The sequence below is a fragment of the Kogia breviceps genome, chromosome 11 (genome assembly GCF_026419965.1).
Source record: "Kogia breviceps isolate mKogBre1 chromosome 11, mKogBre1 haplotype 1, whole genome shotgun sequence".
Classification (NCBI taxonomy): domain Eukaryota; kingdom Metazoa; phylum Chordata; class Mammalia; order Artiodactyla; family Physeteridae; genus Kogia; species Kogia breviceps.
Window position 1 is genome coordinate 65,507,213 of NC_081320.1, and position 17,372 is coordinate 65,524,584.

The window sequence follows — 17,372 nt, forward strand, 5'->3', positions numbered from 1 at the left end:
TTTCCAATCCATGAACGTGGGATAGCCCTTAATTTATTTTAGTATTTTATTTTTCTCAATATTTTTTGAAGTTTTATATTTAGCACTCATGTACATCTTTTATATCTGTTCTTGGACATTTTATATTTTATTGATTTAGTACATACTGTCATTTAAAAATGTAACTTTTTTTTGGGGGGGGGGTGCTGCCCTGGGTCCTTGTTGCTGCGCGTGGGCTTTCTCTAGTTGTGGCAAGCAGGGACTGCTCTTTGTTGCGGTGTGCAGGCTTCTCATTGCGGTGGCTTCTCTTGTTGCAGAGCATGGGCTCTAGGCACGCGGGCTTCAGTAGTTGCCACACGCAGGCTCAGTAGTTGTGGTGCACAGGCTTAGTTGCTCCGCAGCATGTGGGATCTTCCCGGACCAGGGATCAAACCCGTGTCCCCTGCATTGGCAGGCAGATTCTTAACCACTGTGCCACCAGGGAAGTCCCTAAAAATGTAACTTTTCAGTTAGTTGTTGATAAATAAAAATAGTTGATTTTTGTATATTGTCTTTGAATTTAGTAATCTTGCTAAATTCACTAATAAACCATAATGGTTTATCTGAAGATCCATTTACATTTTAATATACACCATCATGTAGACTGTAAATAATGGCAGAGTTTTGTTCTGGTTTTTCTTTCTAATCCTCATACTTTTATTTATTTTTATTGTTGATTGCACTGGTTAGGTCCCCTAGTATAATATTGAATAGAAGTGATGATAGTTGGCCTCTTTTATCTTGTTTCTCTCAGGGGGAAATCTTTTACTATTAGTATTAATTTCACCATTAAGTATAATATTTGTAGTAAGTCTTTTAATTGAAACCCTTTATCATATTGAGGAAGTTACTCTTTATTCCTAGTATGCTGAATTCTCTTTTTTTCCTAATAATGCATTTCAAATTTTATCAAATACCTTTTCTACATCTATTGAGTTTTTTCTTTATTCATTTAAAATGTTAAGTTACATCAGTTTTTCAGTGTTAAATTAGCCTTGTATTCCTGTAATAAACCCAGCTTGCTCACAGTGCAGTTTCCTTCCCATATATTACTGGGTTTGATTGGATAATATTTTGTTGAAGGTATTTGAATTGATGTTCATGAGAGAGAGTGGCCTTCTGTAAGTTTTCTTTTTTGTTAAATGTTTGTCTGGCTTTGGTATCAAGGGTATGTTGGCCTCAGAAATGAGTTCAAAGCATTCCCTCTATTTGCTAAATGTGTTTGAGAAAGGGTAATTTTCTTTTTTTTTTAAATATATTTTTATTTGGTTGTTCTGGGTCTTAGTTGCGTCAGGCAGGCTCCTTAGTTGCGGCACATGGGCTCCTTAGTTGCGGCGGGGCTCCTTAGTTGTGGCGGTGCTCCTTAGTTGTGGCATGCAAACTCTTAGTTGCGGCATGCATGTGGGATCTAGTTCCCCGGCCAGGGATTGAAACCTGGCCCCTTGCATTGGGAGCGCGGGGTCTTAACCACTGCACCACCAGGGAAGTCCCGAGAAAGGTTAATTTTCCTCAGACATCTGGGAGGATTTAATGGTGAAGCCATCTGGGACTGAAGTTTTCTTAGTGGGAAAGTTTTATTTAAGGATTCAGTTTCTTTAATAAGTATGGAATTATTCATATTTTCTATCACTTCTTGTGTCAATAATTTTGAATTTTCAAGAAGTTAGTCTATTTCACTGGTTTAATGGCAAAGTTTTTTCTAATATTCCTTTATAATCTTTTATTTTCTGATTTTAGTATTTATACCTACTATCTCTTTTTCCTGATACATCTTGCTAGGTGTTTATAAATTTTATTAATCTTTTCAAAGATTAATACAACCTTAGCTTTGTTGATTTTTCTCTGTTTTACACTTGTTTTCTATTTCATTAAGTTTTTCTCTCATGTTCTTTCTTTATTTCTTTTTTCTATTAGGCTTAATTTGCTGTTTGTTTCCTAAATTCTTGATATAAATACTTATATCATTGGTTTTCATCCCTTCTTCTTTTCTAATATAATCTAATAACGCTATGCATTTCCCTATAAGCATGGCTTTAACTGAATCCCAGGAGCTTTGGCACATTGCTTTCATTCATACTTAAAATATGGTCTAATTTCCAACGTGATTTTGTTGACCCATGGGTAATTCAGAAATGTATTGCTTAAAATTCAACATGTGATTCTTAAACTTGGATTCAGTTACTGATTTCTAGTTTAATTTCACTGTGGTCAGGGAATATACTCTGAGTCATTTTAACCTTTGAAATGTGTTAAGGCTTGCTTAGTACTAATACTGTACCCTCTAGTACATGGCTAATTTTAGTAAATTAGCCATTTTAGTAATTTTAGGAAGCCTGTGTGTGCTTTAAAGAATGTCTGTTCTCTAGTTTTGGGGCACAGAGTTCTGCATATGTCAATTAGGTCTTCTTAACTGTATATTTCAATCTTTTATACCCTTATCTACTTTATTTCTTATTGCGATATAATTCACATACCATAATATTCACCCTTTTAAAGTGTACGATTCAGTGGTTTTCAGTATATTAACAAAATTATGCAACCATTGTCACCAATTTCAGAACGTTTCATCACCTCAAAAAGAAACCTTCCCCATTTTCCCCTTCTTCCAGCCCTTGGTAACCACTAATTTACTTTCTGTATCTATGGATTTACGTCTTCTGAACATTGCATATAAGTTGAATCAGATAATATATGGCCTTTTGCGTTTGGCATCTTTCACTCAGAATGGTGTTTCCATGCTGTAGCACATATCAGTACCTCATTACTTTATATGGCTGAATAATATTGCATTATATACATACTGTTTACGTATTCATCAGTTGATAGACGTTTGGGTTGTTTCCACTTTTTGGCTATTAGGAATAATGCTTCTATAAACATTTGTGTATAAGTTTTTCTGTAACCATATGTTTTCAGTTTTCTGAGGTAGATACCTAGGACTGGAATTGCAGGGTCATATGGTAATTCTGTGTTTAAATTTTTGAGGAACTGCCAGATTGTTCTGTGAAGGGCTGTATCATTTTACATTTCTACCAGAAATGTATGAGGGTTGCAATTTCTCCACAGCTTCATCAACACTTGTTATTGTCTTTTAGATTTTAGCTATCCTAGTGATGTATGAAGTGGTATCTCATCGTGGTTCTTATTTACATTTACCTAATCACTAAAGACCTTGAGCATCTTTTTTATATGCTTATAGGCCATTTGTATATCTTCTTGGAGAAATGTGTACAGTCTTTGGCCCATTTTAAATTGGGTTATTTTCCTTTTAATTATTGAATTGTAAATATGCTTTATATATGCTGAAATCAGTCCCTTATCAAATATATAATTTACAAATATTTTCTCTCATTTTGTGGGTTGTCTTTACTTTTTTCCTGCTTGTTCTGTTAGTCACTGAGAGAAGTGTGTTAAAATCCCCGACTATGATGATAGATTCTCTACTTTTCCTTGTAATGGTATCAATTTCTTAGGCCTGTTAGGTGCATACAAATATAGAATTATCTTTGTGTTGCATTGACACTTTTATTATGATGAAATGTCCCTCTTTATTTTAGTAATGTTTCTTCCTTAAAGTCTACCTAGCTAATATTAGTGTGCTACACCAGCTTTTTTTTAGTGTTTGCCCTTTTTTTTTGTCCTTTTGTATTCTCCTCTCTGTATTCCTGTTTAGAAGTCATGTGTCCTGTAAGCTGCTTATATTTATTTTTTAAACCCAGTCTGATATTTTTAATTTAATTGAAATGTTTAACCTTATATTTTATGTAATTACTGATATATTTAGATTTAAATCTAGCATCTTTTTTAAAAATTGGAGTATAATTGCTTTACAATGTTGTGTCAGTTTCTGCTGTACAATGAAGTGAATCAGCTATATGTATACATATACATATATGTATATATATATAGGTCCCCTCCCTCTTGGACCTCCCTCCCCACTTCCCTATCCCACCCATCTAGGTCCTCACAGAGCACCAAGCTGATCTAGCATCTTATTTGTTTTCTATTTGTCCCACTTATCCTATGTTCCTTTTTTCTATCCTTTTTTGTCTTCTTTTAGAATAATCTCATATTTTTTAAAGATTCCATTTCCCTGCTCTTTTAGCTTGTTAATTACACATTATTTTACAACACACATCCTTGACTTATTAAAGTCTAATATAAATTAGTACATTTACTACTTCCTAGACAATGCAGAAACTAAAAGTCATTTTACTCCGTTTACCCTTTCCCACCTCTTATACTATTGCTTTCATAAACATTGATTTCACATTTATTTAAAACCCCACCATATATTATCATTGTTATTGTTTTAACAGTCAGTATTCACTTAGATTTATTCATTTGTCCTTTTCTTTGCTCTTTGTTTCCTCCTGTATTTCTTTGTTTTTATCTGGCATCATTTTTCAATTAATTAAATTAAAAAAAAATAGTTTTAGGCTTACACAAAAATTGCAAAGATAGCACAGAGAATTATCATTTGCCCTGCACCTACTTCCCCCATTACTAACTTCCTTCTGCCCAGACAGGAGATAACACTTAACGGGCAGCGCCAGTTTCCCTCTACCCATCTCGGGTTCCATGGGGCCATCTATGTCTGACGGCCAGCCTTTATTTACACAAAGATGTGAAATTATGATTTTTCTTTATCTTTGCCAGATAGCCTTCCCTGGCATTATCCTGTAAATAACTTTCTTGGGTGATCGGAGTAGAGATGTTATTTCCTGTTATACTGAGCAAACAAATGCTGACACATCAGGAGAGGAGTGAGGTTTACTCTTGAGTATACTTGCGTTGAGCTGAATTGTTTTTCTGAACCTCCAGGCCTAGTTCTGTCCTGTGGGCCCACCCAGAAAAACTCTTCTCCAGATATTTGAAGGTGGTCTTTTGAGCTCCCCCAAATCTCTAGGATAAACTGTCCCAACTTCTCCACACCATTTTAGTTGTCCTTCTTTGAACAAATTCCTGTTGATCTATATCTCTATTCGAGTATGGTGCTCAGAGAGGGACAGAGTATATTGCAGTTGCTGCCTCCTCACGCTATTGTAGAACTGTCAGCTCAGCAAGGTTGGTGCCTAACCCATGGGTCCTCGGTGAGTGGGGTGGTGGCATATACCCCCCTCCCAGCCCTCGGCAGAGGCCACCCTGGTCAGCACAGCTGCCGCTCCACGTTTTAAGCTGCAGCAGGAGCAGATACATAAGCCCTGGATTTCCCACACCGTCCCAGCCGACCTGCCCCGATCTGAGCCAGCTCTCTCGTCCAGATTTGAATCTTTAGTTGGAGTCCTGCCTTGGCCTTTAAGCAAGGCCCCCAAACGATGTCAATGTTCATGCTCAGCTGCCCTCGCCTCCACCAGGCTAATGAGGACGAGAAAACATCACTTTGTTTCAGGCCACTGGGTCCTCCAACCGCACTGTCTTCCTTTGTTCCTGCAAGTGCTGGGCCCACCCACAGGGTTTAAAACCAAGGTCCCCACAGGCAGAAAGGGAGGGGGCCGCCCCCTGCACCCTCACATCTACCTTAGAAAGCAACAAGCCCACCTTACGTTGAATGAGTGCATCCGTACGATGGTCCCTGGGTGCTGCGGGAGATGAGGAGAGCCTAGCCACCTCCGCAGACATGGCGGAGAAGCTGTGTGCCTCCCTGCCCTGCCCCGGAGGCTACAGGAGGGGTCAGACCCCAGCCTGCTGGCTTGAACCCCTAAGAGGCCCTCAGGAGGATACACCATCTCTCCCACTCTCTTCCCCTCAGTCACCTGTGGCAGACCAAGGCCTCCAGGCCACGTGTTAGCACCAGGCCCTTGTCCCCAGACAGTTCTCATCCATCATTCTCTCCATCTCCCATCCCTCCCCACCCTGAGATCCTGCCATGCACTCTCTGGAGCTCGGTCTCACATCAGCCACCTCCTAGGTCCCCTGTCTTCTCTGAGCATGTCATCACTTTCCTCTTTAACTGGAGCCTGGCTCTCCGTTGAGGGCCTCTGCCCCACCAGCCCTCAGGAAGGGGCCGGATTCTCTCTCCTACAGGCAGGTGTCAGGCAGGGCCTGGAGGCAGAGGGCTCCTCCTGGCTTCGCCATGCTGCTTCCAAACCACTTCTCCTCCCTTTTCCCTCCCGCTCATGGCACTGGACTCTTGCTTCGCCTCACAGCTCTCAGTGATTTCAGTTCTCAGCTCACCTTTATGCTCCGGGTCACCGTAACATCCACTTCATAGCCCTGACAGCATCCTGTCTACCGTACTTCCTCAGACTTTCTCCTCAGTGTTATTTTAGCTGCCTCTGAAATCTCAAATTTTGCTTTTATTTTTAAAAAAGAAATTTGCATACAGTAAGATCCTTTTTCCGATGTACAGTTCCGTGATATTTGCAAAGATTCCCTCTGTTCTCCCTTTATAGTCAAACTTCTCCCACCCCCAGGCCCTGGCAAGAAATGATCTGTTCTCTGTTCCTATATTTTTTGCCTTTTCCAGAATGTCATATGGAATTACATAGAATGAACCTTTTGATCCTGGCTTCTTTCACTCAACACAATACCTTTGCAATTTATCCATGTTGCCTCTTGAATCCAGTTTGTTAACGTTCATTGCTGAGTGGTATTCCATCATATCAATGAAATACGGGGTTGTTTTTTTTTTTAAATCCATACCTCCGTTGAAGTACATTCAGGTTGTTTCCAGTTCTTGGTGATTACAAATGCTGCTATAAATATCGGTGGGCAGATTTTGTGGGAGTTAAAAAATTTCACTACTTTAAGATAACTACCTAGAAGTAGTATTGGTGGGTCATATGTAAGTATAAATGACACCTCAATCTTAAGCTTCCCCTCCTCTGACAATGACTCTCTGCATGGTTCCCTCTTTCGACACCTCACTCTGACCCCTCTTTGACCTCATTAAGACCTCTAATTCACTGAACCTACCTTTTTTTTCACTGGCCATCAACCTCTTCATATTTTTTCTTTCCTTCTCACACAATCTTGTTTTCATGGTCCATCATAATAGTCATTCTCTTAGAAACATTCTTCTCTGCCGTCACAATAGAAACATTCCCTAATGTAGCTCAGCGTCAAAAAAAATTTCCCCTAAAAAATCGTAACTTTACAGTGGAAAAACCTGACAAACACTCCCTCAGCCAAGTGATAAAGATTAACATCAACAGTGATAAAGTCACATTGATAGTATGCACCCTTGATATGGGGTGATGACAGTGGCACTTTACCTCTGGTCTTCCTCCCCCAAACCCATAACTTCTGTCCAACCACAAGAAAACCATCAGAGAAATCCAAATTGAAGGATGCTGTTCTGTAAGAATATCTGACCAGCACTCCTCAAAACTGTCAAGGTCATCAACAACACAGAAGGTGTGAATAACTATTATGATGGACTATGAAAATTGTCACCGTTTAGGGAAGCCTAAGGAGACATGACAATTAGATGTAATGTGGTCTCTTGGATAGGATCCTGGAACCGAAAAAAAGATGTTAGGTAAAAACTAAAGAAGTCTGAATAAAGTACAGACTCTAGATAATAAAAGCATACCAATATTGGTTCCTTAGTTGTGACATACGTGCCACAGTTAAGTTAGCAATAGAGGGAGCTCAGTGCAGGAACTCTAATATTTTTGCAACTTTTCTATAAATCTATAATTATTCTAAAATAAAAGTTCATTAAATGTTCTTTAAAACAACTTCCCCTGACCCCTTCCTCCAGCTCTACTCCATTTCCCTGCTTCCCTTCATGGGGAAACTTTTTTTTTTTTAATTTATTTTATTGAAGTATAGTTGATTTAGAATGTTGTGTTAATTTCTGCTGTACAGCAAAGTGATTCAGTTATGCAAATATATACATTCTTTTTCATATTCTTTTCCATTATGGTTTATCATAGGATATTGAATATAGTTTCCTGTGCTAGACAGTAGGTCCTTGTTGCTAATCTATTTTATGTATAGTAGTGTGTATCTGTTAATCCCATACCCCTAATTTATTCCTCCCCTCCTTTCCCCTTTGGTGACCATAAATATGTTTTCTATATCTGTGAATCTGTTACTATTTCATAAATAAGTTCATTTATATATTTTTAAAATTCCACATATAAGTGATATCATATGGTATCTGTCTTTCTCTGTCTGACTTACTTCACTTAGTATGATAATCTCTAGGTCCATCCATGTTGCTGCAAATGGCATCATTTCATTCTTTTCACAGGGAAACTTCTCGAAGAAGTTGTGTATTGCTGTGGTCTCTATGCCCTCACCCCAGCCTGCTCACGCCTCAGTCTACTCCCATCACACCTCCGTCCTTAGCTCTCCACCAAAACCTCTCTAGTCATGATGATCTCCATGTTGCCAAACCCCAGAGCCATTATTTCCTCCTCACTTTACCTGGCCTTTCAGTCTAGTATGTGATCCAGTTAACTATTCCTACTTCTTAAAGCACCCTCCTCTCTTGGCTTCTGGGATACTGAAATCCTGTTTTTGGTTCCTACGTGTTGCTGTTCCCACCAGCCTCTTTGCTGGCTCCTCCTCTCTCTGACTTCTACCAGTGCTGCCATGGCCCAGGGCTCCACTCTTTGTCTGTGCTCTTACCTCCTAGGTGTAGTTCATCCCATCTCAGGGATTTAAGTACAGTTTACCTACCGTCAATCCCCAAGTTAACATCTCCAGCCTCGACCCTGTGAGGTAGGGACTGTTATCATGGTCCTTTCACAGGAAAGCAGACATGGGCTATCGGCCATGAAGGGGCTTCCCCAAGGTTACACAGCTAGAAGCAGCAGAGCCAGGATTTGAACCCTGGTCTGTCTGACTCCAGGCCTGTGCTGTGAGTGGCCAGGCTGCCCCACCGCCCTCTCCTTGCATCCCAGCTCCTGATCCGCAGGGTTTTCTGCACGTGCTGCTCATTCTGGCCTCATGCCTTTGTCCCCCTCGTCCATCCACATCTCCTAGAATAACCCTCCCCCACCCCGCCTCCCTCTGCATCCTCTTCCATCCCAGGGCTGGTTGGGAGGATTTTCCACCCCTGAGGCCCCAGGTTGATCTGTCCTGGCCTCCTCTGAACTTCCCCAGGACCTGGGGTCCACCCTAAAGCAACTGAGGGCTCATTTGTATCTATAAGGTTCACGCTTTCTGAACCCAAGATGGGGGTCCTTGGCCCAAGCACAAGCGCACCTGGGTGACATTGAAACACGATATCTGTGACTGGGACTGCCTGGGAAAATGTGGGCTGTGAGCCTCCGACACTATGCATCCAGCTTGTACGGGCGTCTGAGTTATCCAGGGTGGTTTTTTATTTGAGAAGTACTTCAAAACCCTTTTCTCCTGGGGCCTGGGAGGCCAAGGAAGAGTCAGTCTAGAAGTGGGGGAGTTGGTTTAGTTTTCACCGAGGTCACAGAGAGGCCAAGCAATTCCCACGGGGGCCACTGAATTCAAAGGAATATTTTGAAGAAATGGGGTGACGCTGTGATCATGATCATTTTAGAAGAACTGAAAGTACCCTGAGGAAAGAGACAAGGCCCAGGCCTGTGAGGTGGTGGTGGGAAGGGCCGTGTGTGGGAAAGGCCTGTGCACTGGCTGAGAAGTCAAGACCTGATGTCAGGGGCCAAGGACGCGGCCCCTTTCACTTATGGTGAGTTCAGCCTCAGTCCCCGTGATGCTGGCCTGGGTTCTGCTCCCAGCCCTGCCACTTTGTCTCCCTGGGCCTCAGTATTCTCATCTCTAGAATTAAGAGGTTGAAAAAAATAAATGACGGGGTCAGGCTATGTCATTTCCAGGTCCTTTTCAGCATCTTGAGTCCATCTGGGAAAATACATCCAGTACTGTCTTACTGGGGACACTCCTGACTTGAGAGAGGAAGAGCCCAGCTAACCTGGTCACTCTTATGCAGGCCTCCCGATAAAAGTTTTTTCACGTAAAGCCGAGGATGCGCGGGGGCCAGGAGAGCAGGGCTGTAGGTGGTTGAATCTTGTATGTTATGAAGGAAATGGTTCTGCATTGTATCTCCAGGAAAACCCCCAGTTCACCCCCCTGCCCAATGTGAAATGTTCATCAGAGCCCATGCTTCAGGAGCGGGTAAATCTTGCCCTACGTGGATCAGAGGGAGCCAGGCCCTTCTCCACCAGGTGGGGCTGTCTCCTTTCTCAGCTCTGGGTCTGAGTGTCCCCACCCCCGCCCCTAAAAGACAGACTTCTCATCTGGAGGCTGCCAAGCAAAGCAAGCTCTGGGAAGGTGCCACGTCCCACCCAAGGTTTGCCCGCCTGGAGGAGAACATATCCAGAGTCAGGAGGAACCCCAATGGCTGATCTATTGCTAATTCTACACAGGCCGCTGCCCCTGCACACCTGGCCATGCAGGTACATACCTACTCCTAGACCACCTGCATTTTTTAAAAGTTATGTTTTTAATTGAAGTATAGTTGATTTACACTGTTGTTAGTTCCAGGTGTACAGCAGAGTGGCCACCTGCATTTTGGAAAGCGAAATATGAAATCAGGAGCTTTTAAATCATAGTCTTCACTCGATTGCTAGAGACAAAACATAAAGGAAGCAGGATGACTTGGGTGGGGCCCATGTCTTGTGCTTGAGTGCTCTGGAGGGGCTGAGTTCCTCTAATCCATCAGGGACGGTGGCCTCAGTGTGCTCCCCCCGCCCCAGCTTGCTGCTCTTGGAAGCAAGAGGAGCTTGGAGCTGCCCTGCACCCCCAAGGGCTGGAGGACACAATCACAGCCTTCAGGTGGTTGTTCAATGGCCTCACCTAAGGACACCTCATAGACCCACAGCCCACTTAAACTGGGGGCTCAGGATAGCACCCACCCAGGTCTGAGTCCTGAGCTTGCCAATGCTTTGAGCGAACTCTGCTCCTGAAGGACGAGCTAAAATATGTAATTCATGGAAGAGCTTCAGAAAAAGAAGAGATGATGTTTTCAGGAAGTCCAAGATGGCGGGCAGAGCCCAGAAAATCCAATCTGAAGATCCAGGCAGTTGGAAAGAGAAGAGATGAGTAAGCACAGAACCAGAGGGAGGTCTACAGGTTAAAGTAACAACGACAGGAATGGTCTATTTGGAAATGAAAACAGAGCCCTGCCATGAACTATACCTCCCAGCAGGCACGGTCGGTGTGAGAGGAGAAAGCACAGCCAACACTATGTTTCCATTTCTTTCTTCTGTTAGCAGGGTGTGACTTGCCTAAGCCGCTTAATATGACCCTCAGTTTCATCTGTGAAATGGGTGCTCATGGATTGCTCAGCCCGAGGATCGAGTGAGCTAACAAGGTAAGTGTGAAACCACACCATGTGGACTGAACTCTTAGGGGGGAACTGAGTGTGTGACCCGGGAACGCTGATTCTAGGACTGACCATTTTGAGCAGAGGCCATTGCTGGGTCCCTCCCCCCATCCCACCATGGAGATGGCGCTTCTTTCCAAGCAGGCCATGACTTGGAAAAGTAAAATTTGAATTAGGGAACCCATCACGCCCGTGTCCAGTTGGGGCTATTGCCGAGCTCCGTCTCTGTCTGAGGTTATCTTGGCCCTTCCTGTGCACATTCTAGCTGGGAGGGCCCGCGTGAGCCCTGCCACCTCCAAACTGAGGTCGCCTCTGAGCTCCAGGGCTCAGGCTGCTCCTTTCCCCTGAGAGCCTTCATCCCAAAGTGCGGCGTGTGAATACATGTAGGCAGCAGAGTTTTCAGACTGCTTCCTATAATTTTCCGGAGACAGGAACCCCGACTTCTTTCCTCGGGTCCCTCACAGAACACAGAAAAAGAGGCCCGCAGAAATATGGTCCATGCAGCATGGCTTCCTGGGCTTAGTTGCCGAGTTGCCGGGTTTTAACATTAGCCTTTTCTTCCTTTCTCCAGATTCCTATCAATCAGCTGGCCTCAGTCGTCTCACAAAGATCAGTGCCCATGTTCGTTTTCTGTAAACTGTTTAATAAATAAATACTTCACTTTACATCAGTGTAGCCCATGATAAACCCACAGGAAACAAGAGCCGCCAGCAGTGGTAGGATCAGAACACTTTAATAAGATAGCAGTGTCAGAATACATTTCCTTATAAAGTTAAGCTCCCGTAGAGTAATAATGTTGTCAGTAGGAATTTGACATTTATAATAATGTTCACGAAATCATTATGTTGATAGATACAGTTAATATGAAGTTTGGAATATTTTTCAGAGTGTTTTAGTAAAACTGCAAGGGTAAAATGCCCTTCATGCTGAGGCAAACACACAGAGAAAATCAAACACCAGCGCTTACATGTCAGTAACCCTTCAAGTTCTGCCGCTTGCCGTATATGAGGCAGGGCTGTGGTGCTAAAGTAACATTTTTGGCAACACAGTGACTAGGTGATTTTTCTTTTGAAATTTAAATTGTATTTTGTTTTGGGCAGTAAGTCCATCCAGCCTTACCAAATTCTTGGCTTGCTGTGTTTTTTGCTTTGTGTGTTTCTAGAAACGTCTTCATTGTACCCATGATGGAAAAGTTTCACGTGATTGCTATTTCGAAAACAAATGGCATCGTCCCTCTTACCTGGTGAGTTACAAGACGCTCTGAGAACACTGTTTTCAGTGCTTCCTACCTATACAAGTCACTTCTGGGGACAGACAGACCTCAAGGAGGCCCAGGGGTTGTCCCCGGAGGTCTGCCTGCTGCACCTCGGCCGTGTAGGGCGATCTGATGGCATGGCTGAGGGAGGGGCATGAGGGTACGGCTGGTCAGGACCAGGAGCCCCCACTTTGTGCATTCCCTCAGTCCAGCTCCATGGGCTCCAAGGTGGTGAGCTGGGAGGATGTGGACTGGGTCCCTATACCATTTCCAAATCCTCACTTTCTTTCATGAATTCCCATCTGAACCATCTCATTGGTAGTTCTGGAAATATCCAAGTGTGCCCCATGAAAGACCATTAGAGTCACATAGCTCAGTGCACTTGAAGGGCTGGCAATGAAACCTGAAGAAGAGTTTAAAGCGCTTCCCCTCCCTTAGATTTGTCCCTACCCCCCACTCCTGACGTGCCGTCATACCCTCTTGGCAGTAATAATAATACATACATACATACATAATACAAACAGAACATGAGGAGAAGACAGCTTGCAATGCTCCCACATAATTATTCCACTTTCTGGATTGTGTGTCACGCCTACGGCATGTCCCGAAAGCAAAAAGGCAACAGACAGGGAGACCCTGGGCAGGGTTAGTACAGACCCGTGGAGTTCTGTACAATTCTGCAATGTCAGCAACACCAGGAAAAAGATTAACAGCTTAAAAAAGGTCTTAAAGTGATTTTGTGAGCAGGATTCCATTTCCGTTTCTAAGTTTTTAGATATTATAAAGTACCCATATATATGATAAACACTTAACCCAGATATAAATTTTCTTTTTAAAAAACTCAGTTACGTTTTTGAATAATAATAATTTAAAAAACTCCACCAAATGCAGGGGGAAAACACCAGTTTAGGAGAAGCCATACTGTGTAACTTTCACAGATAACCACATACAATGGAGTTCACCCTTCACATTTCTTTTTTTTTTCCCCCCAAAAGTCGTATCAAAATTAGAGAAAAGAGTTGGCTTAAAAAAAAAAAAAAAAAGACTGAAATTTACAATACAGTGATTAGTTTTACAAAAGAAGGGAGAAGGGCTGAGAGATAGAGGCCACAAATCAAGCTTAGAAAGCAAAATTATTTTGTTTCTCTTTGGCAACAACAACAAAATCCTTTTAGTTAAATGAAGCCAAAGCTTTCCCTAAAGGAGAACAAACAAACATACACCAGACTTGTTAGTATGAATATTGTGTGTGTGTGTGTGTGTGTGTGAGAGAGAGACAGAGAGACCCGTGAATATAAATTAGAAGTAATTGAAGTTGGGGAGAGAACAATCTTATAAAATTTAAGAACATTTCCATTGACAGAGCAAAACGTAGCAGGTAAAACAATTGTATTTTAAAAATATGAATACTAAAGTGAGCATCTTCAGAAAAAGGCCACTACTTGGTGACCTGGGCAAGTTTGCCAGGTAAGTATATCTTGTAAAAAGTGTGTTGGTGTTAGAAATATCTAGTTGCAAAAAAACAGACGGAGACCGTGAAGCTGGTGGGATGGCATGGGAAGGGGTGCCTGTCAGTGGGTGGCCCTGGCTCAGGTGGCCTGGTCCAGGGCTCTGAGGAGGTCCCCTCCTTGGAGGAGCGTGGAGCTTCCTGGGACAGGAACGTTCACCTCACAGTCATATCTGGTCAATTCCGGCAGCAGGTAGGGCTCAAACGAGGGTCCGAGCAGCCGGCTTGTCATGCCTGAAAGAAGAGTTAGTGCCCTTATTTTCAAAACCCTAAATCAAACATTTGGAAAGGGGTCTATTCCCTAAGAGGCCAGCATGGATGAGACGTGTTGGGAGAGCAAGGGGCATTTCCAATTTCTGTGACTTGGGGGCAGAGGTGGGGCAGCCCTCATTTCACTTTCTTCAGTGTTGTCTGTCTTTCCCTAGTGACCCAGCCCATGCAGAGAGCAGGGACCCAGCAGAACGCATGTCGTCTCCATCCCATCAGGTGAGAGGGGCTGAGACCCCGGCGGGGGAGAGTGTGCAGTGAAGACAGAGCAGGGAATGTTCAGGGGACAGGGAGGTTGGATGGAAGGAGCGCCCACGAAGGCTTCCTGGCCTGGGAGGTGGAGGTGTGAGCCAGCGCCTGGGCAAGGCTTGGGATTGCCACCTGACCCGTGCCCACTGTGCACTGGCAGCCGGAAGAAAGGCCGAATGGAGAGAGGGAGCTCTGAACCAGCTGGTGCCAGCACGCACTTGCACACACACATTTACATGCACTCACACCACACACACGTACACAAAAAGTACACACATGCATATATACGTGTGTACACACACGGGTCCTTCAAGGGCCTGACTTCCAGTTTCAGGATCCCCACCCTTGGCAGCCCCTCTTTCTCTCCTGTTGAGAAGAGAAGGGGAGACTCCCAGCACCCCCAAACCCACACCAAACCCAAAAACCCGGGAAGAGCAGGCCCGGGTTCCCCCCGGAAGCCCTTCATCGGCCCCAGTAATGCGAGGTGCCCGCTCTCCCTTCCCCTGGCTTATCTGCAGCACCTCATCCCCGACTCTCCTCCCCCACTCAACCTCGCTCCCTCGTGGACGGGGCAGGCCTCACGCCTCTCTGCAGCACCACAGTAGCGACGGATACTTGCTCACCAGCCCTTTCTAATCCCCCCTTCTTTTACTCACCCTAAGAAACGACCTGAGTTTAAAAATGATTATTATTTTCCCCTGAAAAGGATGAGTTTCCACTCGAGGAAACTCCTGGGTGCACAGCAGGGATGATAATGCTGGCTCCCACTTAATGCAAATATATCCACGAACTCTGCACTTTGCATGCAAGCCTCTTATCTAAATGTGTGGCCTGCTCCGTCCTCCAGCTGGTAACGAGCAGAATTTTTAGCCCAGGACTGCCTTGTGACTCTCAAGCCTGGACTCTGAAGCACTGAGTAGCAGTTTGCTGAGGAAATTTCTCTTTTTTTAGGGCAGGGGTCCAGCATGTTTCACCCAAACTACTAGTTATGTTCATGTTTAAATTGCAACCTTTCCGTGACAACATTCTACATTTCACAAGATGGTAACAGACTAAGGTGGCCAGTCCTCCCAGAAAGCAAGGTCCAGCAGGGTGACTCTTCCCAGACCAGCCTGGCCCCCCTCCCAGCAGCACGTCCTCAGCTCAGCTGCTGCCTGAGCTCAGTGATGCCCCCGGCAGGCGGTAATGTGAAGAACTGAGCAAAAGGCAGGCACAGGCTCGGGGGCTCTTAAGGCGGAAGAGCCTCGGCTGTCACCTGGTTAGTGGAGGGTTCCTTCTCGAGCCCTGTGGACACGTGGCCTTCCAGCCCCTGCTGCGGTACTTGGGGGAAAAGAGGGCTCACCCTTCTCCAGGCAGCTGCCTTTCGTGAGCAAGTTCATCCTCGTGCTGAGCTGAGACCCGTTGCCTTGTCCGTCCCCTGGCCCACACCCTCCCAAACACAGCAGGTCCTGGCACAGTGCCCCCATTCCTGAGCGCACCCACCTGACACCTTGTGAGCCGCTGGTAGGCTGTAGTCCTGATACTGGGGGGTGTAACAATGCGGGGGGAACCCACTCTTGGCGGGCTCCCCGGGGCTCGCGGCAGATGGCAGCTGTGGCGGTGGTAAGTGTCTCAGGGGCTGGCTCCCGCCCCTCATGGGATTTCGGAGGAACTCATCTGAAAGGCCAACGTCAGACAGTGAGGGGAGAGACCACGACACCCCCAACATCCCTCTTCCTTCACACAAGGAGCCCAGAGTGGAAAGGGAGGCGGAGACACCCTCCTGTCCTAGCAAGGCTCAGAGGGGCAGGCGGGGAGCCAGGGTGGGTCCCCAGCGCTCACCACGGGGGACGTTGGCGCTCGGCAGCTTGTCCGGCATCAGAGGGCAGTTCCCACTGCTCCGGAGACTCTTCATCCTTTTCCACATCAAATGTGAAGTGCTGCTGCCTGGTGGATCCCCCTGGGTGTGGAAGTGCAGAGGTTAAGGGGAGAGGCCAGAGACCCGGGTCCTCCAGCTGCACCAGGGTGAGGTGGGCAGCGCTCCCTCTGACAGGCAGGCGGGCCCGGGAAGGCCCTCTGCACCGGCCTGGATCTCTGTGCTCAGCCCCGGCCCCCACCCGGCCTCCCCAAGGGCGGCGCTCACCCCACTCATGTCTGGGAAGGCTTGCTCCTCGTACTCCAGCTGTCGCTTCAGCTTCAGCTTGTTGGAGAGGGCGACCATGGCCGGGCTCATCACGTCTGGGCCCTGAGGCCCGAAGCCCTTTGCAGACCTGCCAAGCCCGAGAGATGGGCGTGAGGGAGTCTGGAGCCCCACACGCCCAGGACCCTCCCACGACGAACACCCATGGCCAGGGTGGCTCTAAGACCCCAAGGGCAGAGTCCTGGAGGAGGGGCGGTGGGCCTGAGGCCCGGGCTCTCCTTCCTTCCGCAGTGCCCTCTACCTGGTGAGATGCTGAGGGTTCAGGGCACCTGCACCTCCCTCCCTCCACACATGCCCGCCCGTACCTGGGCAGCCTCCAGTCCTGGCCTGGTTTGCGGCCGCCCAGGACAGCAGTCTTTGGGAGGGCTGCTGCTGCCCCATCGCCCCTACCCTGCCTGGACTGCTCCCCACCGAGAACCAGGGAGGGGGCTCTGTAGAAGGCAAGGGCCCCGAGGAAGCCTAATCTATGGGCCCTGGGAGCTTGAGGTGAGCTCCCAGTGGGTGGAAAGGACTTGGCTGGGGGGGAGACTGGAGGGAGCTAGGGGAGGGCAGGATGGGGAGGGTGTGCTGGACCCCGGCAGCCGAAGGCAGGGGCAAGGCCTGGGCATCTTTTCGCTTTTCTCAG

The 17,372-nt window shown here is 45.7% G+C and overlaps 2 protein-coding genes across 5 annotated transcripts in view; one reads left to right on the plus strand and one right to left on the minus strand.

Moving 5' to 3' along the window:
- Nucleotides 1-11,272, plus strand: part of ATP6V1E2 (ATPase H+ transporting V1 subunit E2) — a 143,960-nt gene extending 132,688 nt beyond the window's left edge. The window contains exon 3 of one of the 2 annotated variants that reach the window (XR_010835545.1): nt 11,178-11,272. The gene's annotated coding sequence lies outside the window, so the exon portion shown is untranslated. The remainder of the gene's footprint in view (nt 1-11,177) is intronic. The other variant, XR_010835546.1, reaches the window with a different exon arrangement.
- Nucleotides 11,273-11,912: 640 nt separating this feature from the next.
- EPAS1 (endothelial PAS domain protein 1) overlaps nt 11,913-17,372 on the minus strand; it is an 88,850-nt gene continuing 83,390 nt past the window's right edge. For all 3 annotated transcript variants that reach the window (XM_059078351.2, XM_067007650.1, XM_067007651.1), the window contains 4 exons: nt 16,691-16,817; nt 16,390-16,507; nt 16,051-16,224; nt 11,913-14,286 (listed from right to left, as the gene is read on the minus strand). In XM_059078351.2, the coding sequence (XP_058934334.1) occupies nt 14,135-14,286; nt 16,051-16,224; nt 16,390-16,507; nt 16,691-16,817 (571 nt within the window). In that variant the 3' untranslated portion in view covers nt 11,913-14,134. The remainder of the gene's footprint in view (nt 14,287-16,050; nt 16,225-16,389; nt 16,508-16,690; nt 16,818-17,372) is intronic.